Source organism: Lissotriton vulgaris, chromosome 11 (genome assembly GCF_964263255.1).
Source record: "Lissotriton vulgaris chromosome 11, aLisVul1.2, whole genome shotgun sequence".
Taxonomy (NCBI): domain Eukaryota; kingdom Metazoa; phylum Chordata; class Amphibia; order Caudata; family Salamandridae; genus Lissotriton; species Lissotriton vulgaris.
This window is the reverse complement of record NC_141699.1, coordinates 43,548,672-43,574,957: the sequence shown is the minus strand read 5'-3', so window position 1 is coordinate 43,574,957 and position 26,286 is coordinate 43,548,672. Positions and strand designations below refer to the sequence as shown.

Genomic DNA, 26,286 nt, shown 5'->3' with positions numbered 1-26,286 from the left:
ACTGCAAGCAGCAGGTCTCACTATCAAGGCCACCAAGTGCCAGATAGGGCAGACACAGGTTGTATACCTGGGCCACCTTGTAGGTGGAGGCCAGGTTCAGCCACTGGAGAGCAAGATACAGTCAATCAGGGACTGGGCTCCTCCAACCACCCAGACTCAGGTTCGAGCTTTCTTGGGCCTGACTGGTTACTATAGGAAGTTTGTCAGGAACTATGGTTCAATTGTGACACCATTAAGCGAACTGACAAGTAAGAAAATGCCAAAAAAGGTTCAGTGGACAGCGAGCTGTCAAAAAGCATTCGATGACCTAAAGCAGGCCATGTGCACGGCGCCTATCCTCAAGAGTCCGGACTACTCCAAACCATTCATTGTCCAAACAGATGCTTCTGAGTTGGGTGTGGGAGCTGTTCTTTCTCAACTGAATTTTGATGGTCAAGACCAGCCCATTGCTTTTATAAGCAGAAGGCTGACCCCTAGAGAGAAGAATTGGTCAGCTATTGAGAGGGAGGCCTTTGCTGTGGTTTGGGCCCTGAAGAAGCTGAGGCCATACTTGTTTGGCACTCACTTCAAGATTCAGACCGACCATAAGCCCCTCTTGTGGCTAAATCAGATGAAGGGTGAAAACCCCAAACTGCTTAGGTGGTCCATTTCCCTACAGGGGATGGACTTTACAGTGGAACATAGACCTGGTACTGATCATGGCAATGCCGATGGGCTCTCCAGATATTTCCACTTAGAACAAGAAGACTCACCTGGTCAAGGTTAGCTTATTGTTCCGACGTTTGGGGGGGGGGGTCATGTAGGAGAGTAGGGTCTGCAATCCTATGATCACCCAGATTTTTTGCTTTTGTTTCACTGGTTTACGACTTTCTCTGGCTGTGGGCCTGCTAATCAGACCCACAGCCTGGCTGTTCTCTTTCTAAATTACGATATGTACCCTAGGTGCATTTACCAATTGGTACTGGGCCACCTTATCAGACCCCGTAACGCAGGGCATAGGTGTACCCAGGGCCGCCAGGGGCTGAAGCATGTATTATGACACCCCTGGCTGGCCTCCTAAATTTGACACAACTGGCTGCACGACAGCTGGGGCGAAGACGTGTAATCACCCTTCGCTTTAGGTATAGTAGCTCTATATCTAACCATACAATGGACACCCGAGTTCCTATCAGTCACTCCTATGGCAGGCCTTAACGATCCTGAAGGCAGAGTGCGTGGGCTCGTGTGAGCTAGGTTCAGGCCCGAGCCGAGCCCGGTTGCAGCTTGCGGAATCAAGACCCAATAGCTGTTCCATGATAACGCGTACCATATCGGTAACTCCGGTGTCGCGTTATCAAGGCATGTCGAGTAAGGTGTCATACGAATCGGGGTGCTGCCCTCTCACCAATTCTGGCGATGAGGTTGGCATCCCACCCTTCTAGAGGGACACGACATGTACGTAACTGTGAACCCCGGTTAAAGTTAACTGAAGCCTCAGCTCCACAAAATGGATGCTGCCACCACAGACACGAGTCTGACCTCCTGCTGCTGGGAGTCCTTCCAGCGAGGAGCACTTGGACAAAGGGTTTCCTGCCGAGGGCGGTGTTCGCACCGTCCCAGACAGGGTTTGTGTATTCTGGGTAGGTAGGGCTTTGGCGAGAAGGTGACTGCGGAGTGGCACCCCGGTGCTCACTACGCATCTGCCGGTTAGAACCAGTTCCAGGGCCGACAGCCCTGGCCTGGGGAAAGTCCGGCAGGGGAGAGGGGTGTAACTACCCCCCTTCCTGGTCCCACCCTTAGGGCAGGACCTAGTCATGTACCCACCCCTTTCTTTAGAATAAAGACCGGAGCGGGGACCCTTCCAAATTAGATCATCTTTGATTCAAGAACTACTTTCTACGAAAGGACATTCAAGACTCTTCTCAAGATTTCTCCCTTGTGACTAAGGAGTAGTCACCCTGCATCAGCGGGCACCAACTAAGAACTCTGCGGTTTGCTGTAAGTCCTTCCTCAAGGAATCCGACGGCCCAGCTCGACGAGAACCGGCTTCCCTGGCACCTCTGACCTCTACCCACGTCATCAGCTCAGCTGTGATCTGTGGGTGCGACGAGACCTCGAGGGACCGGCCATCATCAGAACCTGCACGCTCTTAAAACCAGCACGACCATCGAGGTAACTCTCTGGTGAGTGCTCTGGGGTCCGAGAAGCCCCGACCCTGAGCCGCTCCAGCACCGAAGTGCAGTCTCCCAGCATCTCCACGATCTGCGTGGGGCCCTTCTGCTCGCTGCTCAGCACGTTGTCTGGTCACTAGCCGCTGGCTTGTGCCCTTCTGTGACGACATCCGAGAATCATCACTGCTGGTCTGGTTGCTCCAGACTGGCCCTTGCTTCCATCTTTGCGAGAAGCACCCCGGACCCTCCTGGTCCACTCAAGACGCCATCTTAGGCCCACCACGTGGCCCTGAGATCTGCCAAGGCTTGTTGCCCCATCCTGGGCCCAGCGACGCCGACAGCATCATCCTTCGTGGGACAGCTCGCACCTCCACCGTGGTCGCCGACAACGCCTCCTGGTCCGTGAGACTGCAGAGCCTAGCGTCGCCCACTCACCTGGTCGAGGTGACGGCCAACCGGTGCCTTCCTGGTACCCTCTGACTACTGGCTAGTAGTACGAACTTGGTCCCCTCTGCTTTCAGGTTTCATCAATCTCCGATCCAGGCTTGGATCTCTACGAACTATTCAGCACTGGTCGCCGGCCAGCAACTCCTTTTCTTCCGGCTCCTGGCTCGTCAGCGAAGACCCCGACGCCTGTAAGACTTGTGCAGCCGCAGCCCTCGTGGCTAGGTAACTCGGCATTTCGGTGCCTGCATAGCCTCCTTACTCTAGGGTCCTAAGTCCCTCGCTTCCGACTTGCCTTATCGGGTCCGCCCGAGACCTTAATCTTTCCGTGTCCTCGGACACTTGTTTTAATTGTGCACTTGAAGTATTTGCTAAAGAGATTTGGTTTGTGCTTAGTACCCTGTCCTCATAAAGAGTACAGGGCTGTTGTGATTCTTAATAAATATACTGTTTATTTTCATAACACTTGTGTGGTGTCCTTTCACTGGGTGTTCAAGGGGTACATGTGTGGTAAACAGCTGGCTTAACGCGCCCTCTCGAGTCTTTAGCCTTAGACTGCTCGTATCCACGCTACTAGGATAGCTGGTCTATAGGTTGACTTACAACCAAACACCATAAGGGTCGTTGGAACGATACATAGCGGTCGCTAGAATAGCGAACGTTGCATATCGGGCCAACTTCTCACAGGGAGTATCATAGTTCTTCTTTTTAAGAAGGGAGATCATAACCTACCAGAAAATTATTCTCAGATCGCCCTTCTCGACGCGGTGGGCAACATTTTTGCTAAATGTGTTTTGACCCAGATTAGTGATGAGTCAGAAGCTCATAAAATCATACCCATGGAGCAAACTGAGTTCAGGACTAAGCATGGAACAACTGAACGTATGGCCGCCATTCAGATGATAAATTAAAAATATGTTAAAGTTGGAGGGGGAAAGGTATACGTTGCTTTTATTAACTTCTCCACAGCATTTGATAAAGTAAATCTGTCATTGCTGTGGAGTAGGCTTTTTAATTTGGGTACGCTGGGTACCCTTTCAGAGTTAGTTTGCGCCCTCCATATGATACTTGGTGTCGAGTTATATTGGGAGGGGACAGGGGTTTATCGCAAGCTATCCCTACACTACATGGGTTGAAACAAGGGTGCTTGCTAGCCCCTCTTCTGTTTTCCCTGTATATTTCAGTCCTCCCTAACCATTTGACCCAGAGTGAGGGTATTGCCCCGATAGTTGGGGGAAAGCCTATTGTGTGCCTACTTTATGCAGACAACATAATATTCTTTGATTTAACCCCAAAAGGATTAAATAGCTGTCTACCGGCAACTCCAGAAATATGCGGAGGGTTGCTACTTAAAGAACAATGTATCTACAAGAAAAATTGTGTGTGTGCATGGAAGGAAGAAGCTGAAATATGGCAGTTTTGCTTGGTCTTAAGTGGTTAAAAAATGGAAATTGTAAAAATATATCCTTTTTTGGGGAAGATAGTGTGTGGAAATTTAAGAGACAAAGCTCATACATAACATAATATGTCTAAAGCCACGACAGAAGCAAAATGTCTGGGCTCCCTCTACAGGTCCCCTGGGAGAAGACATTTTGCACCTCTTTTAGAAGTTTATCGTACTAAGATTCCTGCCTCATTATATGGCATAGAATTGATTGATGTATCAAAATGGGGCTTTTTAAACACAATGGAAGGTCGAATTTTTGGTAGCCTGGCCTCGGTTAACCTTGCTCTTTCTGTGGCCGCCTTAAGGATAGAATTTGGGCTAAGAAGCGCTTTCGTGCAGGGCCTCGCAGGGGTAGTGCGTTGGGCCGTGGGCCTAGCAAAGAACGACCACAGTACACTAAGGTTCTGGCTAAAAATAGAATTCTAGAAGGCCCAAAAGAAAATTCATTAATCTTTACAAACGTTGATTGCGACAGAGTTGCTGCAATTGGACCCTTCTATAATTTGTGCTTAGACGCGCACCAATTAAAAGCTACCTTAAAACAGGCCACGTGGTCCTTAAGCTTCTGTATTGATAGGTAGGCCTGCATTTCAAAGAGGGGTAACCATCGGCTATTGATTCCTGTTTGATAAACAAAGGACAGGCCTCTATTTCGTGGAATCTGCCTCATGGAGTGTGGTGTTTTTAGCTACTGCTGAGGCAGGGCATGCTTCCTTTAAATCACCTCCTAGCTAAATGGCTCATCAGTAATCTGCAACCTGTGTAAAAATGGTTTCCAAGATATTAACCATGAATTATTTGGGCCCCACCCCCAGCTCTGAACCAGGCTCAGAATGAATCTTTTCCTGCCATTGATTATTTTCCTACAGGCTGGGCTGCTCAGAGTTCCCCCAGTCCATGTGAGAGTGACAATCTCAGCCCAGACCGTTGCCAATTTTGCTTTGTTCTGCACTTTTTATACCTTTCCTAGAAGAAAATCTGTAATACCCATCCGAAATGCCTTTAATTGTAATCAAGTGAAGCCTGCCAGGCGGTTTCTTTTTATGCTCACAGATGTTCAAACTTGGGTGCATGTAGGTTTTTTTTTAAGCTGCATCGTCACATTACTGGAGGCCTGGCCTTAATTTCGCCTTTATCTGGGTGAGATATTCAAGGCTTTTATTGGTTGTTATCTGTTTGTAATTTCAACTGGATAGATTTATCCGTTATCTAGGTCGATGGGCTGTGTGCTAATGTTTATTGCAATGTGGTTCTGCACTTTGTCCCTTCTTTTTCCCTTTCTTTCGAGGCCATTTCCCGCTGCTGAAAATTCTTTGTATTTCAGATTGGAAAGATATATTTGTCCCCCAGGCAGAATGGCTGTTTGCCAATGTTTATTTAAGTATTGACATGCACTTTGCCCTTTTTTCGCTTTCTCTCGCTAGGAATTTGAATACTGATGTGATGTACTGATTGTTTTATTTGATTTTTGTACCTTTTATGGGTATATCTATGTTAACCGAAAAAGAAATGTAACTGCCACTTGCATCCTACTGCAGTGTCACTTTTTTTCTTTCAGAGTTTTATACAGCGCAAACTTGACCTGAATCGGTATCAGAGCGCATTACATAGCACCAGTAACGTTACAGGAGGACACACATTCATTTTTGTTGGGCACAGGGAGATTAAGTGATTTGCAGAGAATCACAGGATGTTTAGTGCCATTACCCAGACTTGAACCCAGATCCCCAGGTCTGAGGTCGAACGCCCTAGCAGGTAGGCTACCTAAGTTTCCTCTGAAAAAGTTAAGTGTCCAGTTCGTTGACTTTGCCAAGGCTTCTCCACAATTGAGTGAATTTACTCTGATTATTGGTTATAAAATATATATCTCCGGAAGTCTCCAGTGGATCTTTTTCATTCTAGTGTCTACAAGCTAATAAAATACAGTCTATTTTTATAAATTGGTGTCAGATTTCTTGTGTCATGTCAATTTGTTCTTCCATTGCTTTGGTGCTGTTTAAGTGCTTACCACTTGTTCCTCTGTGTAAGCTTTAATGCTCAGTGCCGCTGCTACCCAGGGTTGAGCCAAGGGTTTTACAGACGAAACCTACTGGACCTAAAGGGGTTGGTAAGAGTATTAGACGTTGAGATCGCACAGCCACACCGTACAATACACCCCTTCCCACCAAACCCTTGATTAAGGACTTTCGGATCAATCTGTGGCCTAAAGCCAATAGAAGACATTGAAATGAACCTCCCGCTGTGAGGGTCGGGAAGGACTACGGAGTTATAGGCCTAGTTATATTTCTCAAGCAAAGGATCAAAGGTGACAATATGACCTCTCGATTATTTTCAAATATTCCTATATTCTAGTTGTTTCTAGAACAGGTAAATGTCTTGTAAATGAAGCTCCAACAATATCTAGCAATCTTTGGAGAAATTATGGGAAGGAAAAAACATTCATATGATATAGGATACAGGTATCCAGCCATGAGGCTTCGTCAAAACCCTCAGGAGGAGCAGGAGACAGAAAGAATGGACATAGGATGCAAGAAAGGGACAAGAGCAAACGAACAGGTGGAGGTGGACAGGTCAAGAGGGCGGACATTCTTTTTAAGCCTTCGGTTTCACGCCCATCAGGCAGCAGTACTACCTTCCATACCTTGCAGTGTGGGGGGGGGGGGTGATTTCACATTCCACCCAGTCACGCGTGCTCCCCTGCCAATTCAGAAGGTGGGATCGGCCACGGGTCAAGAGTGGGACGAGTTCAGGTGCGAGACATGAGCTGAAAGACACCCAACGCCTGATGACTGCAACGAGGGACATCACTCGCTGGAGGCTCTGTCATAGGACTCTGGTGAGGCTTAGAAAACGGAGGCCACAGAGGAAGCTTTAAAGGCCTGGAGGAACAAAATGGTGGCACTTACGGGGCTTGGTGAGTAAAACACCTAGTTCGAGGCGCAGCGGGCCCCCTAATGATCTGGTTGTCCTGCAAGGACTGGGGCTCTTATCAATGGCTTTGACTCACCGGGGGAAGGAGACTTCCCAGATTAGAGGGTTTACATTAGGGCTGGAGTGCTTAAACTGCATTGCACATTAGAGGTGAAATCTGCACTAAAGTACAGTTTCTTTCCACTAAGGCCTACTGGGTCCAGCAAGGCATCAATCTGCGGTAAATATGCCCCCGAGCGTAGAAGCACAGTCCCTTCCATCATATCTACACTCCTTATGATACTTTAAGAACCATCATATTTCCCAGGCTCAGCTCATAATCCGATTCTAGGGCTTCGTCCCCCCTACTAGGCCAAGTTAATCACTCTGCTGCCCAGAAGGAGAATCAATGGCCTCCACAGACAATTGAGCCAGTGCTTGTCTCAAATCCTGGAAAAGAAGGGGGTACGGAGGACATCTACATCTGTTAATTAGCGTGTCCCACAGCCCAGACCCCAGAAGCAAGAGAAGAGAGTCAGCCCTCTGGAGTTCAAACAGAAGAATGGCTGGCTATCAAGTTTAGATGGGAAGGGATCAGTCGGCTGTGTCAGTAGCAGAGAGGATATGGCCTAATGGCGAAAGCGGTCAACCTTGAAGCTGGGGAACCGGGCGACGCTCAATATCCTGTGATTCTAGGCAAACCAGTTAATCTCCCCGTGCCTAACAAAATTGAAAGTGTCCATCTGTATTGCAACTGGTGCTCATGTAAAGCACTCTGATACCTTTGGGTTGAGTTTGCCCTACTTAACATTTTTTTTTAAAAAAACTAAAAAAATAGTCCAGGAAAGTGCCCCTTTTTGCATGGTTGAACCCCACATTTTTCCTGATGTTGATGCTCTTTGAATAAGTGAGCCTGGGTTCAAGCCAAACAGGCCCTATGTTCTTTCCCTAAAACTGTACATTTGCATATCCAAGTGGCAACTGTCTGGCAAGTGTTAAAGACAATTCAATAATTAGGAATTCAGATAAATTGGAGATCACAACAAATTCTGAACTAACCTTTTCAATGTTCAGGTCTTTCATCTGAAGAACTAGGTCTTCCACCGGTCGCCGCGTGATTTCAGGAGGCGAAAACTCTTCAAAATCGCTAAAAACTGCTGAAGAATACAACCTGATGAAAAAGAACATTATTGAACTTTACAACAGAAGTCGCACTCAGTTTCGAAACTTTGGTTAAACTGAAATATCGCAAAATAAATCTTCAATTTAATACCCTAAAAATGAACACCCCAATATTCAGTGGAGGTTTTTGGAAACTGACACGCTCCATACACCACCTCTCAAAGGAGTGAGGAGGCTCGTCAAGGTGCCCAACTGAAGCGCAGAGCCCAGACTTGCAGCATTAATCACCAGGCTCTTACGCAGATAAACCCTATGTACATACATGTTCCCTTGTAGGTTGGACAGAAGAGAGGAGGATTTTAAGAAATTGCAAGTTGAAGCTCATTTTTTTATTTTGAAATTGTAATATTCAAAGGGTTTGCTCAGATGAATTGCGCACTTAAATCGCAATCTGCTTGTTACAGTTCAGATTTGTGCGCCTTCCGTAGGAATCTAGTCCAACACAACAGGACCTCGGCCACAGCTCCAGCATAGGGAGAAGGCAGCAAGAAAGGAGAAGAGAAATGGCCAGTGAATCATCAGCAGTGGCTTTAACCCCTTCGAAGCTCAGCTCGTCATGAGGCACGGTTGAGCTGTGCTGATGACGAGCTGAGCTCGTCATGAACAATGGGATTTACTGATAGCTCAGCACAGGAGGGGAATACCATCAGCATAGTTGGTGTTAATAAGGTGACATGATTTGGTTAAATATAAAGATCATATATATGCTTTTCAGCGTGCTTCCAAGGTGCACAGTAACGCTTGCCTGGAAGTGCGTAATGGCGACAATAGAAGAAAGCCTCATGTCAAGGGGAGCGGTGCAGAGGCATCAGCCTCCCACAGTAACTATCTTGTAGAAGAGACAAACGATGCTACAGCGCAGACTGCAGAGCATCGACTGGCACTGAAGGATGGGCGACTGCCTACTGTTGGAGAATGCTCTAGGGCCTCAAGAGGAGGAAGTAAGTACTATTGGAATTCCACAATACAACATCATTTAAACCCTTATTTCCATCTACCCTCTGTATGAAGAGAATTCATTAGTGTTTTTTCAGCTGAACCATATTACACATTGCATGGTGTCTACAATTCAGCTACCTAGGGATTATGTTAGAAGGATATCTTGCTTAGCTCACGTTTGTTGTGTGGGATGCAATTTTCTGAGAATTGCCCAGATGTTTCTTCATCATTTTACACTGGTAACTCGAAACTCTACTCACCAGGCTGCTAAGACCACAAAATCAGGCAGCAACAAAGTGCCAGAATGTACCAAAACTGAACCATATTAAACCAGAATGGAAATCGCTCCATTGGCCCTGGTGGTGGAGTTCAGGGAAAAACTGAAAGATGCCATAGAATGCCCAAATCATTGCAGGGCTTGGGTAACAACGGATCTGTCAGCAGCTGATAGACTGAGTCACCCTTGGTTTCACCATAGCCAAACGGCATATAGCAAGGATGTGGAGAGCTACCGACACTGCGGGACTGGTAATAGGGCACGGATTGGTGCATGCCGGCGGAGAAGGCAGTTTATGAGGGGACAGGGTGTCTGCATAAATGGACGAAGGTGTGGGGTCGATGGAATGGGAACAGGGGAATGCTGTGTACAGATTTGTGGGAGATTTGATTTGAATGCTGAGGAGCAAGAGAAGCGAGTGTAATAGCACTGCCGAGAAGGATAGCGGGCAGGGAGTAGTACCTGTAAAGGCTCCGTCACTGTTGTATCATAATGCTGCATAGACTGATATTAGCGGTCTTTGCTGAGTTTTTTTCATTGCAATAAAAAGAGCACAAAAAAAAAATAAAACAATCATTGTAGGGCAAAGGTCTCCACTACCTTGATCCTCACCCTCGGAATAGGCCCACACCTGTAGCTCAGATTCAGGGCCTTTATCAACCGACATAGCCCTCGGCAGTGGGTAATAATGCAATAAATGTAAACTACACCTATTCTTTTCCATCGAAACATGGATTCATCAGATTGCCACTCCATTCTGCAGGACTTGGTTGCATCTTGCTACAAACATCCACCAAAAAGATCAACCAGAAAAAAAAGGTTTAAGAATCACCCATTTCCAAAGAAGCAATACCTGTTTACTAAGCTTCGATGGTTCCAATTCTCTGGGGCAGAAAGGTTATCGCTAGCTCTTGGCAACACCATAGGCTGTTGTATAATTTCATTACTCACTTTGAATTCATGTGTTTTGCTGCAAGAATTCTGCAAATATCCATTCCCACTATGATGAGCTATTTATTCTCAGTGATGTTAACATCAGGGCCGAGAACCTAACCTGCCCCATGTTTAATGAGGACCACAATATATGGAGATATTTAAACTTGACGCAGCAGGTGATTGGCACTTGCTATATTGCCGGCTATCTATTATACTTAATCTTTGCTGTTAACAACTCTGTTTAATGTACAGCCTCTTCAGAACTTCCCTGGTCTGACCAGCCCCTTTATATTTTTGAAGTTTAATGATCACCACCTCTAAGGCAACTAACTCTACCCAGTGAACGGTAATAAGACACCAGACCAGGTCTTTTCTCTCTCCAGCTACGGCTGCTTCAACAAAAAGGTGTAACTCATTTGCCAGACATGTCGATTCTACAGACTATGACCTTCGTGTCTTCCTTCAACACAAACCTAAATACTATTCTAGACGAACTAAGCCCAACTCAAGACAAAACTATTAATCATAAACATGGAGGGTGTAAAGAGGTTACCCCACCCCTAAAAAAGGAGAAATAACAGCTAAAAGAAACAAAAACCCTTGCACCTATCTAGCGAAAGAGTAAAAAGTCTACCGCTAAAATAAAAAGAAATACATAAAACTGCGTAAATTACCAAATTAGGCATGATAAAAGGTTTTACTGTTCTCCAAAGCATCCTTAGTGCTAAAATAGCTCATAAAAAATATTTCAGACAGTGAGCAGGGGAGCCAAGGTGGCAGACTGCGTCGACGTGCTCGTTTGGAGCACCGGCAACACAAGCACAGAGGGAACAGCGTGGACAGGAGTGGCGTTCGTCCCCGGGTTACTGTTTTGTTTGAACGGTTCTAGGGGGAGGCGGCAGCCTGAAGCCACATCATAGGGCTGCCAGGGTCGTGTCTTGAGTGGGAGATGACACAGAGGAGGCACAGTAGGTGGAATGTTGCCCCTTTTTACTGCAAGACATAATACTCTCAGTGAGTTGTCAGTGTTGATTGCACGATGTGTCCCTGGAGTGGAGGAGTTAGCCGTTGGTGATTTGAAAAAACGGAGCCATCTGTAACTAACCCCATGAGCATTAAGTATGACTGATAATGGAGTGGTGTTTGGAGTTACGTACATAGTCTGTAACAAGCTTCAGGGCAATGCCATGGAGTGGTAGTTTTTAAAGGTGGTCTGTATTTGGAATACTCCCCAAAGTGCTGACCTGCTGGATTATTTTACACTTGGTGTTAGCCAAAGACAAAGAAAGGCCTAACAGAGAATTTAGTATACACAAAGGATTGTGCTGTGGTGGGACTGCTTTTAACTTGCCTAATTTCTCGTGACCACTAGACCCTATACGATTGTGCACTGGACTGGGTCGTGGGTGTGGAGGCTGCATGTATGCAGCCCAACCTCAAGGGATGTTCAGGTGTGGCCTCCAAAAACCGCAACACCATAGAGGCGAGCATTGCAAGGATGGCGCAGGCTGGGGCCACACATGAGGCTGATATGTAGTGAGAATCTGCCTCCTGTCTAATTTAGACATCAAGAACTTGATATTGGAAGGAAATGAAACTATAATTGAAAAGATAGGTGGTGTGGTGGTAACAGTGACTATTGCGCCAATATATAAAAAAACTACGTGAACGAGTTAAGGATTTGGGATCACAGATGGACGCCGCGGAGGGAACACTGGGCACACATACAAGTCAATTAAGGGATCAGGAACGCCTCATACAAAAGCAAGAAATGAAAACCGAGGACTTTAAAGATTGATCATGGAGAAATAAAGTGCGCTTTCTTGGACTGCCAGAGGGAACAGAGATGCCGCCGGTGGAACTGTTTTTAGAGGACTGGCTTCCTAAGGTGCTACTGGGAATACGTGTGGAGGTAGCATTGCATGTGGGTCGAGCTCATAGAACTCAGGGTGGCAAGCCTAAACCTGGTGCACCCGCGTATGTTGCGATATAGAGATAATGTTCAGATTTTGGCTGAGGCACACGCACAGGGGAAAAGGGAGTACATTGGTAATGCACTTTCATTTTACCCAGACTATGGTATGGTTAGTCAAACAAAAGGAAATCTTTTCTTGAAGGTAAAAGAAAACTGAGAGATAAGGGGTGGGACTGTGCTCTTCTCCCCATGGCTCGATTGAGAATCGATTGGAAGGGAACAAGATATTTCTTCAAACAACCGGAGGAAACTATGTAGTTTATTGAAAATCATTGATTACGGATAGTTGCCACTCACTAAATAACCATGGAGAGATGATAAGATTGGATGCGGGGAGGAGGGTTGCTGCTCTATTAGACTACTGAGGGGAGGGACCTATGACATACGATCCGGATCAGGGCAAGTGTTGACCAGAGCGGAGATGGGTAAGCGGAGTGCTCTGCTTTCAGCATGTTTGTTGTAAACAGTGTTGTCTTCTCTGGGAGAACCTTTTTGGAGATCCCGGGGAACAGCGAGCTGTTAAAGTGGAGTTTGACTATATTTACATCAGGGGGGAGGGTATTGCTCATTGCGATGCATGTGGAGGCTAAGTCGGGGTAGGCCACCCGAGTGGTGGGAGGGAAAGTATGCATCTGTTCTTGGCATGTAGAGCTGTAGATTCATATACTTATGCATAGATCGCCATCTGGTGTTGGGATCGGATGTTTGCACTTTGTTTTTGTCTTGGAATAAGTCTTTGTAGCCACGGGGTAGGTGACTCCTCCTTAGGACGATAGGGAGCATGGGAATCGACTCCATCTCCAGATTGTTTTTTTCCTCAGTCGGGTTCGGATGTGATTTGCTGCACTCCGGGCCGGCATCCACAATTTTGAGCAAATTATTTGATGCAACTGAAGATGCAGATAAGTGTACTGATAATAACTATAGATGGTGGTAACGGTTTTACCTTGAAATGTGAAGGGCATTTAAAATCCTATTAAGTGACAGAGAATATGGTCCTATACTTGCAGGCAGCAAGCAAAATACTAATGTCACAAGAGACACATTTGCTACCTCGGGAAGCAGACAAGTTGGGAGCTAATTGGGAGGGGGGGAGATTATAATACTGGAAGTTTTACTTACTCAGCACAAGGTGTATTGATATGGGTGGATAATAGTGTACTGCTACAGGTTCATGTAGATTTAAAAGAGTCTGATGGAAGGTATTTTGGGGTGGTGGGAGAGATGGGGGGCAGGCCTACAGTGCGCTTTACATCGTATGCACCCAATTTGGATAATCCTGTTTTCTTTGAGGGACTGACATATTGTCAACTCTGGAACGGCAGATTAGGAAGATTGATTGACTCGCTGGCCTGTGGGGTATTGCAGGGCCGACCCCACGAGGAGCAAAAAAGCCCAATGATGAAGCATGACACCCTCACAGGTATGAGGGCAACATTTACAAATAAGGGAATCCCCTCGTTACCTATACATCCATCCTGAGACACCATCTTCCCCTTTTATCCCCGTGCCAACTTGGCCTGACACTTATCAGGAATAGCTACCCCTCTGTGCTTTACATATTTGTTTTTGGGAGGTAGGGTACTAGACCTCGTTTCTGCTCCCAGTCCATAATTTTGTGGTTTGTGTGCCGTGCTATACAAGCCATTTTTGGATATGTACCAGGAGGCATTTGATAGAGGGGTTTTCCCTGACACTTTGAGAGAGGTTTATATTGTCATTTTGCCCAAACCAGGACGTGTTGCATCCGAATGTGAATCATACCACCCGTTATCTAAGATCAATATGCACCCTAAGCTGTTGGGGAAGATTTTGGCTCATTGTTTGGGTAGGGTGGCTGAGACACTAGTTCACCCTTATCAGGCAGGTTTTAAGGGAGGACGTACTATCACTTCAAAAAGAGCAGGCCCAGAAAGGGGATGAGCCTTGTGCATTTGTGAGCTTGGACGCTCATAAAGCGTTTGATACTGTGGAATGGCGGTATGTGATGAATGTGCTGAAGCGGTACAACCTGGGCAGTACTCATTTAAAATGGGTACAGTTACTTTATACTGAAAGCCAAGCCAGGGAGAAAGTGGGCAATGGGTTCTTCGAACGCTGGATGGTGGGATGGGGGACAAGACAGATCTGTCCCCGCTCTATACTGATATTTGCTTCAGTTATTGAGCTCCTGGCAAGGCTAATACGAGCTCAACATGAGGTAGAGGCAGTAATGGTTGGAATGCAGAGAGAAATTATATCCTTGTATGCTGATGTTATTTTGATGACTCTGAGGGACCCTGAAAGAACGTGGCCTGTAGTATATAAGACTAATAAAGAAGCGGGTGCCCATTCGGGATTTCTGTTAAATACAGACAAATCGGTCATTTACCCGATACAAGCACCACAGCTAGGGGAGGAGGATATTAGCGATATTAGGTTGCAGAGAACACCTATTAAATATTTGGGGGTGTACCGGAGTTCGCGCGTTAGAGAAGTATATGAGGCTAATGTGGGAAACTTATTGAAAAACGTGGAACATAGTGTCCTGCGATGGTTAAAGCTTCCTCTGTCCTTAATGGGAAGAATAGCGGTCAGTAAGATGCAGATCGGCTTTAGACCCAGTAAGAATACAGAACTTATTCTCACTTGGACAGACGATCGTAGAATGCTGGTGGACGCGGGAGGGGAGGGAGTTCTAGTACTTGGAACCTTTCTGCCACCTTCAACACAATCGATTATTTTGCCCTGGTGAAGACGCAAGTTGCAGTTACTAGAGTTAAGTATAACGGGTGAATTTCAGTGTCTTTTTCAGTTTAAAATGTTATGTTTTAACTGGCATTTTCACTTAACTATACCTCACTTTAATATTTGTTTCTTCACTGAATATCTGAGTTTTTTTTTTTAAGTAACATTTTGATATTCCTTATAATAAGATCACTTTAACCTTGTTTTTTTCAGTGAATTTCTGGGGGTTTTAACCCCAAAAGTAAGCTTTTATTACCATAACTGACTATGCCAACCCCGAAGCGCATGGGCACACTTGCACACTGAAGCTTGCCTGTACTTGAACAATGAACATTGAAGCAGAAAAACCGTGTGCATCTGTCCAGAAAAGAATCTCTGGCCACTTACCTGTAACAGTGCCCGGGCTCAGTGCGGCCGGCTCTCCCTGCCCTCTGATTGGCAGAAGCTTGAGAAGTCCACGTGACTTTAAAAGATGACACACCCGTCACTTTGTCATAGAAGCGCTTTTTCACTCTTCCAGAGTCAACCACATATTTGATGCCAGGGATGGTCAGCGACGTTTCAGCAACATTTGTGGCGACAACACAAAGCCTGGTCCCCTCTGGCGCTGGTCTGAAGACCTGAGAAAACATCCTAATAGTTATGTGACCTGCCTATCATACATTAATTACAATGTCAATAGATGGTAAAATGTAAATCTCAATGCACGAGTTACACTTTGCTGAAGTCCTTATTTTGAGCACCAAAAATGGAAAACACTATTTACCAGTCACAATCAGTTTGGGTCTACTGTAGACCAGTAGCAGAAGCTCGGGAGTCGACCCTCTGTTACTACTGCACTAGTGCAGCTTTTATAGGAAAACAAACGATCTCACGAATCATTTGTTTGCATGTAAACCACTGTAATATATTACCTTATCAGCAAAAGCGGGCTCCACTACCTGTTTTGCGCATGTCTGTCTGGAGCCGTTACTGCCCGGCCTCACACATACACAAAACATACCCGACAAGCTGCACTAGCATCACACAGTGCAGCATGTTAGATAATGGAGCTTCAGGGCTTGTCAATCACACGCCTTCTTGCGCTATTAGAAGCTGGAATAGAGAAAAAAGGTCAACTTCAGTACCTTTAACCGTATTCCAGCTTCTCGATAAAGCGAATGGAGGTGCACCTAATAATAAAGTACAGTGAATGTTGTAGTTTCAAAAACTTTATTTATACTTATTTTTTTTCAATAGCACATGCAGCTCAGCCAATGCGTTTTGTTCTAAAACAGTAGAAACTTCATCAGGGATTAAGATAAAATATCCTTGAAATTCTGTTTCAGCGCAAAACCAGTGTTCTCAATCCAGCTTATACTGCCAGATGGTTTGGGAATTCTCAGGGCATCAGCATGCCCGTTTTCGAAGTCCTGATAAAGTTCCTACTGTTTTGGAACGAAACGCGTTGGCTTAGCTGTATGTGCTAAGCTGTTTGTGCTATTGAGACAAGCTAAGTATAAATAAAGGTTTTAAAAATACAAGATCGATTAAACTTCATTGACTGGTGCACCCTCATTAGCTTCATCGATTAAGGATCTGGAAACCAGAGGCACCATACAACGTTAGGTACTGGAGTACTAGTGCGCAGAACTTTGATACTAATGAAACTAGTGTGAGGTGCAGAGCTATAAGTCCGCCGTTGGGTTCTCTTACATTGACCTATTCCAGCTTCTAATTGCCTGAGTGCTGCAGCTAAAAACCAGATAACCCTAACTGGCTTATACTGCTAGGGATGATTGTGCCCCGAGTGGAAATGGCGCTCACTGTTACCGGTATATACATTGCTTTTATGCTTAGATATATGGTGCCCAGGAAGGAGGTAAACACCCAACACCCCACAATTCAGTTCCAATGATCTGTACAATACTACATATCAAGCCCTGGCGCACATATGTACAGTGTTTTAAGTAAATAACTTATATCAGAGTAACAAACATCGATCATATAAATCGATTTAATATTTTCTTCTTGTAGCTCCAGCCAACACATGTTTAAAAGGTACCCGCAACTTCCTCAGGGCTTTATGTACTCAGTAAAGATTGTCGAGCCTTCTGGTTGTTTATAATTCCGTCCCAGCCTAATGTGGCTGGGAAATTCCAATGGGAATAGTTTCTTCTATCATAAAAGAATCCGAAACATACAAATAAGTATTATGTCTTTGCGTTCTTGATCAGACGGCGTATTCTGGCCATTACGAGAGCACTGTGTGTGGCAGCGACATGATGACTTCCGATCTCGACACCTCAATATGGCTTTTATCTTTTGTGGTAGTGTGGGCGAGCAGTTTAGGCTTATCAGAGGTAGTGTTAAACATTTGTTGAACACACACACAAAATCAATAAATAAGACACACACCCAGGAAGAAACTCAAGATAAATTTAGAAAAATATATATATATACACATATATATATATATACATACACATATACACATATATATATATATACACACATATATATATATATATATACACATACATATATATATATATACACATACATATATATACACATACATATATACATATATATATATATATATATATATGGTTGTCTGATAATTTCGGCTATCAATAGCTCTTTGGAAAATGCCTCTAAGTATATAGATTTCTTTTTACAAGACTGGGTTAAGGGACTGGGGTCTTATGTGCAGGATTCCACTAATTTCATCCGCAAAATTGAAAATGTGCAGTGGGGTTCAGATTTGTTATTTATGACTCTTGATGTTTCTTCCCTTTATACATAGATTGGACATCTGGATGGTTTAAAAGCGGTGGAACATTTTCTTGACAAACGTCCAGTGCACTGTGCAGTTCACAATAAGATGTTGTTATACATGACTAGAATGTGTTTGGAACAGAATTTCTTTGTTTTCAATAATCAGGTGTATCAAAAAACCAGGGGTGTCGCGATGGGGGCCGGTTTCTCCCCTAGTCACGCATGTCTTTACATTAGACTGTGGGAGGAACAGGTCCTGGCGGGACAGCTCCGAGGTGTCATGGAACGAAAAGTGATCACGTATCTCCACTACATTGATAATCTGTTTTTTATTTGGCGGGGAACGGAGGATGCGGCGAAAGTTTTTGTCAATGAGCTTAATATTAATGCGTTAAATCTGCTGTTTACTTCTCACATTCATGCAACATCTGTTAGCTTTCAGGATATGGAAGTGTACGTGAAGAATAACAGTGTAGCGACAAAACTGTACAGAAAGCCAACAGCTAGCAACACCATATTGCATGCAGCAAGCCACCATCCACACCATCTGATCCGCAGCATCCCCTATGGGGAAATGCTGCGGATCAGACGAATTTGCAGTGATGAGAATGATTGTGTGGTTGCACAGGAGGCCAGCAAACTTAGATTCTTGGAGAGGGGATATTCTAGGAACATCATTGAGTCAGCTGTAAAAAGGACCTATCAGATGTGCCGCAGCGTGGCATTAACTCCAAAATGTCAGGATGTCCCTAATACCTCACAAGAGGATTTAATTCAACCGTGCACGATTGTGACATACAGTAGACAACACTCAGACATCAGAAAAATGATTTACCGTAACTGGAACCTCATCAAAGGGGATCCAGTGATAGGTCAGAGAGTTTTGGACAAACCCATGCTCACTTTTAGGAAATCAACCTCCATGGCCAAAACTTTGGTCAAAAACACGTTGGAACCCCAGATGTCCAGTACTTGGTTTGCCCTTAGTAAGGGTTTTAAGAAATGTGCTCAATGCAAGGCTTGCAGATTTGGATGTAACAGGAGAAATCGTCACGCGATTGACGTGCAAAACAGACTACGCGGTTTATGTGCTGGAGTGTTCGTGTGGGCTTAGGTATGTGGGGAGCACCAGACTACCGGCCCACAAATGAATACTCCAGCACATAAGGGCGATCAATATTAAAGACCAAGCCTATCCGGTAGCCAGGCATTTTGAGGCAGTGCATGGAACAGATCCTTCAGATTTGCAATATTATGTTATCGATTCCGTATGGCCCCTGAAAAGAGGAGGGGACAGAGAAGGGAAACTTCGACTTCTCAAAACTAGATACATCTTGGAATTGAATAGCAAACACCCCAATGGGTTGAATGCTACGGAGGATTTCTATACATGCTTATAACAACCCATAGCGAAATAAAATGGCTGGCAAGTTCTAGGGGAGAAGCTAACAGAGTGATTATTTTGTCAAGAAAGTGAGGTCAGAGGCACATGGTATGGTAGATCATTGTGTTTTATGACTTCTTAAGTAATTTCATCTGCACTGCAGTCCAAAGAATTGTGGAACCATGGTTTTAAAAGAAGGATAAAGAAAGGTCTCACGCCTGAAAATGTTTAATCAACTTTTTGAGTAGGTGTAGGGGTTAAATCAGGATTCATCTTGGTGGGAGAAACACTATTTTCTGTTTTTCATGCACTAGCACTATTTTCAATTATTTGCACTTATTATGACCTCTAAGGTCCAGTATGATATTGAGGTAGTTTGTGGTCAGGATGGATTTAACCAAGAACTGGTTGAATATAGGCCTACTTGGGCAGGATGCACAACTAACATGTAAGGCTAATAATTCGAATTGATATATTTACAAATATACTATCTGTGGCAAGGAGTTAATTTTTGCATTAGCAACAAATTTACAAATGAATTTAATGCCGCGGAAAATTATATATGTATTAAGGAAAAGGTTTTTTAATCTTATATATGATTTTAGGACTTTTGTAAATACCAAGACACATTGTAAATGATTTTTAACATATTTATTCATTTTATAATTATTCAAATATAAAGTGGCACACATCTTTGCAGTTTTTGCACAGCGTATGAGAAGTATGTTTTCTATGTTGTTGTAAATGATCTTAAATTACCCGCGCACTTGCACTTTAAATACTGGTCACTGCTCAGCGCAACTTGCCATGTGATCAAGCTTTGTTGAAAGTTAAACGCGCAATGGCGGCTGGCTGGAGAAAATAAACCACCTTGATTGAGCACGAACTTTGGGTCTGCTCTTTGGTCATTGGGATTCAGACAGCTGGAAAAATTTGTGGAGTCCTCGGGTGCCTTGCATCCCGCACAATCCGGCTTCCGAACATCTTATAGCACTGAGACGGCGCTCGTGGAGGTCACCGAGGCGATTAGAGAATGCCTGGATGGGGGCGGCAGGACGGCACTGATTTTATTGGACCTCTCTGCCGCGTTCGATACGGTACCCCATCTTCAGCTGCTCTCCAGGTTGTCGGACATTGGCATCACGGGCGCTGCTCTAAGCTGGGTCGAATCATTTCTCAAAGACCGTTTCCAGCAAGTGTGGATGCCGCCCTTTCACTCATCAGAAAACAAAGTAGAAACAGGGGTACCACAGGGGTCGACTTTGAGCCCCTTGCTTTTTAATGTTCACCTGACCCCCCTTATCTATCAACCAGAGAGGTTGGGTGCCAAAATTATGGCTTACGCCGATGACACCCAACTCCTCTTTACCTGGAAAGGTATTGACCTACGCACTGATGAAGCCCAACATTGTCTGTCCTCAGTATTTGCCTGGCTTGCCCAGGCCAGCCTCAAATACGAGGATAAATCCGAAATACTCCTCTACTGCCAATTCCCAGTGGCTTTTAAAGAATCACTTTGGCCCAAAGGATTCCCCTGTCCCAAGGGTGACTGTGGGATAGCTAAGAACCCAGGGATTTGGTTTGGGGGCTGACTTGTGCTTCCACGAGCAAATCACGAGACTGGCGGGATCATGCTTCGGTACCCTAACAACCCTAAGGAAGTTCTTCCCCCTTCTGCTTCAAGCTGCCAAGGAGGCAGTAGCCAGGGCGCTGATACTCTCGCACTTGGATTACGCCAATGCCCTCTACATCAGCTCCCCAGGCTTTCTCCGGGGCAAACTTCAAGTGGTTCAAAATGCGGCTGTTCGGCTCCTCTTTGACATCCCCAGGAGACTAACTATCCGCAAACAGCTTTGCGATCTTCATTGGCTCCCAGTGACTCAAAGAGTGCGATTCAAGGCGTTGGTTTTGACTCACAAAGCCCTACATGGCCCTTGTCCATCTTATCTGAGGGCCAGATTTACGTTCTATCAGCCGACGCGCCATCTCCGCTCGGCAGCCCTTGGACGTCTGGTGGTCCCCAGGTTTAGGAAATCACGTCTAGGTGGTCAGTCTCTGGCTGTTAGAGCTGCTACCATGTGGAATGACCTACCAGACCTATTAAGACATACGACTGAACTGGCCATCTTCAAAAAACGCCTAAAAACCCATCTGTTTCAACAAGTAGTTTAGTTTCTCAGCTCTTTCGGTCAGTGTTTCTCCCACGTGTCTTCACTAACAGTGCGCGCTACAAATCCATTCATAACATAATGAACTACAGAATATATATATATATATATTACCTACTGGCGGTCGCCAGTAGGTATATATAGTTAGGATTTTTTCCCTATGGGATTTCTGAAAATTCTATGTCTAATAACTTTGGCGTTTGTGGACGGAATCGGCTGAAATTTTCAGGAAAATGGCACATTTTGTTTCTGAGCAGCTCCTGGAAATTTGGGGGGGGTTCGTCAAGGGGGGGCCGAGAAAAAAGGGGGGTCCCAAAACACGTTTTTCCCATGTTAATTTCCATAGGGCGGTTGGACTCACTTTTAGCCCGAACGGCTATATGGATTTCCACGAAACTTGGCAAAATTGTAGGGACTGTTAGCCCGATGTGCCTTTGCTAGGTCTCAATATATGTGCTTCAGTGGATTTTGAGAAATTAACGTTTAAATCAAGATATATATCTGTAACAGCGCTCCGGGCAGCGATCCGGTTAGCGAACTTTTCGCGTATCGGAACTTTGCGATGCAAAGCTGATTGGCCCTCCGGTGTCTGTCAACATTCTAAACAGTCCGGAGCGGCCGCCATCTTGTCTCTCGGTAGGATCGAGAGACAAGAGGAGGCCAAAACAAAGGGGGAAATGAAGGAAAGGGGGCAAGGTAGACCCCTTCTGACCCCCTAGGATTGATGAGGGGGATATTATAGAGCCACGCGGGGCCCCAAAAAAAAAAAAAAATATCCGATTTTTTCGCCGTAGAGACGCGTCTTGGTAAGCGAACCGGGCAGCTAACCGGCAGTGTAACGGGAGTCTGAGGAGTAGCTGATTGGCTGTCAACATTGTAAACAGTCCGGAGGGGCCGCCATCTTGTCTCTCGGTAGGATCAAGAGACAAGAGGAGACCAAAACAAAGGGGGAAATGAAGGAAAGAGGGCAAGGTAGACCCCTTCTGACCCCATAGGATTGATGAGGGGGATATTATAAAACCACGCGGGGCCCAAAAAAAAAAAAAAAATCCTGAGGAGTAGCTGATTGGCTGTCAACATTGTAAACAGTCCAGAGCGGCCGCCATCTTGTCTCTCGGTAGGATCGAGAGACAAGAGGTGGAAAAAAAAAAGGTGTAAATGAATGAAAGGGGTAAGGCAGACCCCTCCTGAACCCCTAGGATTGATGAGGGGGCTATTAAAGTTCCCTGCGGGGCAAAAGAAAAAAAGAATTGCGATTTTTCGCGGTAAAGGTGCTTCCTGGTACGTTAACCGGGCAGCTAACCGGCAGCGTAACGGGAGTCCGACATATTGTGTTTTTTGAACGTTTGTGATATGTGCACGTGTGGATTTTGTCTAATTAAGGTTAAAAAAATATATATATATCTTTAAGCGTGTTCTGGCGCGCTTACGTTTTGGGTTTGGTTTGCGCTGCAGAGACGATACGTCACGGTTATGCGATGCATCATGAGGCGTCTCACGGGCTACGTGATACGTCACTTAATAAAGAATATATTTTACAGCTATAGATATTAGCTTTTAAAAAACCAATGAAATTCACAGAAAAAACCATAGGTTATAGACCATATATAGTTAGGAATTTGCATTTACAAAACCTTGAAAATTCACTGAAAAAACCATAGGTTATAGACCATATATAGTTAGGGATTAGCATTTAAAAAACCTTATTTTATTTGCACAAAACCATTGAAATTCCATATATAGTTAGTTGCACTAACTATATATCGCGGACCCGCAATCCACTGCTAATGATGTCACATATTACATCATTCATGACATGGTCAGTGACATCACTGATGACATCACTGATGACATCTCAAATGACATCACTGATGACATCACTGATGACATCTCAAATGACATCACTGATGACATCACTGACATCTCATTTGACATTACTGATTACATCACTGATGATATAATTTATGTGATAATACATCTTCAGACTCTAATATAACCTTAGATACACTCAGTGTAAACAGGCACTCACAGACTGTTACACATCCATGGAGTTACTCACACACCTAGTCAGTCATGCAAAGAATCAATCACATCTCCATTTCCTCAACTATACAGTTATACACACCTTACTTATTCAAACATATAGTAACACATATTTACTCTCTTATACAATCCTTGATACAAGTTCACAATGATTCATACAGCCACTCACACATTCACTGGCTCTTATGTTCAGTTATTTATATATGTCAACTCTCACATGGAGTGTGTTTTACATATGTACTTACTTTGACATGTAGCACTGAGATATCCATTCACTCACCAATATACTCATGCACACAGTCAACTGTCCATACAGCTGTTTCTACATGCACTTTTGAACCCATACACCTAGGGAATCAACTGCTCACACATCTATGCACAGAGTTATACACCTCCCAGCCACCCACACACATACTCAGTCTCCCATACAAATACTTGGGCAACCATTCAATAACCCATATAGTTACTGATATAGCTACTGATTTAAACATGCAGCAGTTTACAGAACAACATAAATAATGATTGCCAAATTAAGACACTTTAATCACTAACCCATACACTCAGTGAGACACATTTAATCATTCTCTCATACAGTCAGTCATGCACCTACTAAATCCTTCATCCAGACACTTATACATCCACTCATTCTTCAATATGTAAGACATATTTTAACTTTACAGAAACATACAGTCACTGGGTGTTGTCATCAGTGATGTCATCAGTGATGTCATCAGTGATGTCATTTGAGATGTCATCAGTGATGTCATCAGTGATGTCATTTGAGATGTCATCAGTGATGTCATCAGTGATGTCACTGACCATGTCATGAATGATGTAATATGTGACATCATTAGCAGTGGATTGCGGGTCCGCGATATATAGTTAGTGCAACTAACTATATATGGAATTTCAATGGTTTTGTGCAAATAAAATAAGGTTTTTTAAATGCTAATCCCTAACTATATATGGTCTATAACCTATGGTTTTTTCAGTGAATTTTCAAGGTTTTGTAAATGCAAATTCCTAACTATATATGGTCTATAACCTATGGTTTTTTCTGTGAATATATATATATATATATATATATATATATATATATATATATATATATATATATATATATATATATATATATATATATATTCCAAGAATGCCTCTAATTCTAAGACGCTCCTCCATCGAGAGGCGAGTTACCAAACCCTTTATTTCTGAAAGTGGCACATTATGGCTCTTTCTTAAGTCCCCGACGCGTTTCAGAGCCACAAGATCCTTCCTCATGGGGCAGCAGTTGCAAGTCACAGCACGGCCACAGCTATTTTTACCCAGAATGCATGCAATCTCCAGTGAAGCATGCTGGTAGTTGTGGTCAAATATTCCCCGCAACTAGGGTCCGTGCAATTTTGCCAACAGTTTCTCTTGCCATTAAATAAATTTTTCAGCCCTCCAGTGGGCCCCAGACATGTTGCGCAGCTTTTCCAGTGTAGCCTCTCAATGCTGTTTTCACGGCCGACAGTTTTCAACCGTGCAGTCCCGCCTCCATATTTCAAGCAGGTGGTGCATCCTTCGCGGCTGAGGCTGCAGCCCTTAATATGCTCGAAGAATGCCTCTGATTCAAAGCCCCGCGCTCTGGAGTCAGCTGCCCTGGCTGCTGCGCCACACCTCTGTGTTCTCTACTTTGTTCAGGTAGATGAATTTGAGTTCCTGCTGTCAGGGGACCATCTAAATACCTCATTTAAAGGAGTGTTAAGCGGAGTGAAGGGTAGTGGCCAATGGGCTACTTACCCTTGGGGTCACTACACCTCCTTTAGGACCACTTCCTGTGGGGAGTGGGCCTAACCCAGTCCCAGATTTACAAATTCGACAAAAATCAAGTTGGTGGAGTCCTTCTTTCGTGTGTAAGAGGGAGTGATAATGGCGGACTCACCACTGAGGACGCAGACACTTGAACCAGGAACTGAAGAGATTTTGGTTTAGCCCCCCCTGAGGGCACAGCTCCAACACGGAGGTTAGTAGTGCGCAAACACTTGCAGTCAAAGCAAAAATGTTGGTAGGCTCACCCTATTTTGTAGATTCAGCACGTTGAACAACTTTGTTGAGGAGTAGCTTCTTACCCTCATAGAAGCTATTACCATTATAAATTACAATCACTTTCAGTCAGTGCCGGTCGCTCCACCCGCCGCGTGGCCCACCCTCAGTGTGCCCGGTCTCCGTTTGCTGCCGCCGCTGCCCGTTAGTATCTGCCTCACTGTTGCCCCTGATCTCGTTGTGCCCGTAATAGTAGTAGTTTGCCAGTAACTGTATTGTGCCAGCTCTTGTATTTCTCTCGCCCTCGGTCTCGTTGTGCCAGTAATTGTAGGATTGCCAGTAACTGTATTGTGCCAGTATTTGTCCTTCTCTCGTCCTCTGTTGTGTCCCTGATTGCTTTTGTGTGACCCCACCGCCATTTTCTCTCCCGCTGCACCACCCCGCTCCCTGCCCCTCGCGGCCCCACCCCCGTACCCTCCAGCATCACCGCTCCCCTCCCCACTCGCCACCCCGCTCCCGCCTCCCAGCTGCTCCTCCCTCGCTCCGCCCCCTCACCCCCCACTCTTCATTTATGGCAGAGTCCGCACATACGCGCAGCGGGTGCGCCGATTGTGCGCCAAAGGCAAGCCCGTCTGCGCCCGTCCGTGCCTGGACCACGCCCAGCGCCAGACCTCCTGGCCCCCACAGATGCCATCCCACCCGCCGGACCTACAACGCCGCCACCCTCAACGCACTCAACCCCGGCCGGATCCCCAGCTGCCACCGAGCCACCCCAGGACGCACCCACGGACCCTTCACATGCCAATCCTGCAAGTTCTCCTGGATCTGGACCTGCACCGTCGAACTCTGGAACCTGCTCGACACAACATCACCAGACGTCGCCTTCCTCACGGAAACCTGGATGAACGCCTCCTCAGCG

The 26,286-nt window shown here is 45.1% G+C and overlaps 1 protein-coding gene across 1 annotated transcript in view; it reads right to left on the bottom strand.

Annotated features, from left to right (window-relative positions):
- The window catches only part of DHX37 (DEAH-box helicase 37), a 308,890-nt gene that overhangs the window by 120,635 nt on the left and 161,969 nt on the right, over positions 1-26,286 (bottom strand). Inside the window, exons 16-17 of the mRNA XM_086942683.1 lie at positions 15,375-15,607; positions 8,011-8,122 (exon numbers count right to left, since the gene is read on the bottom strand). Coding sequence (XP_086798809.1) covers positions 8,011-8,122; positions 15,375-15,607 — 345 coding nt within the window. The remainder of the gene's footprint in view (positions 1-8,010; positions 8,123-15,374; positions 15,608-26,286) is intronic.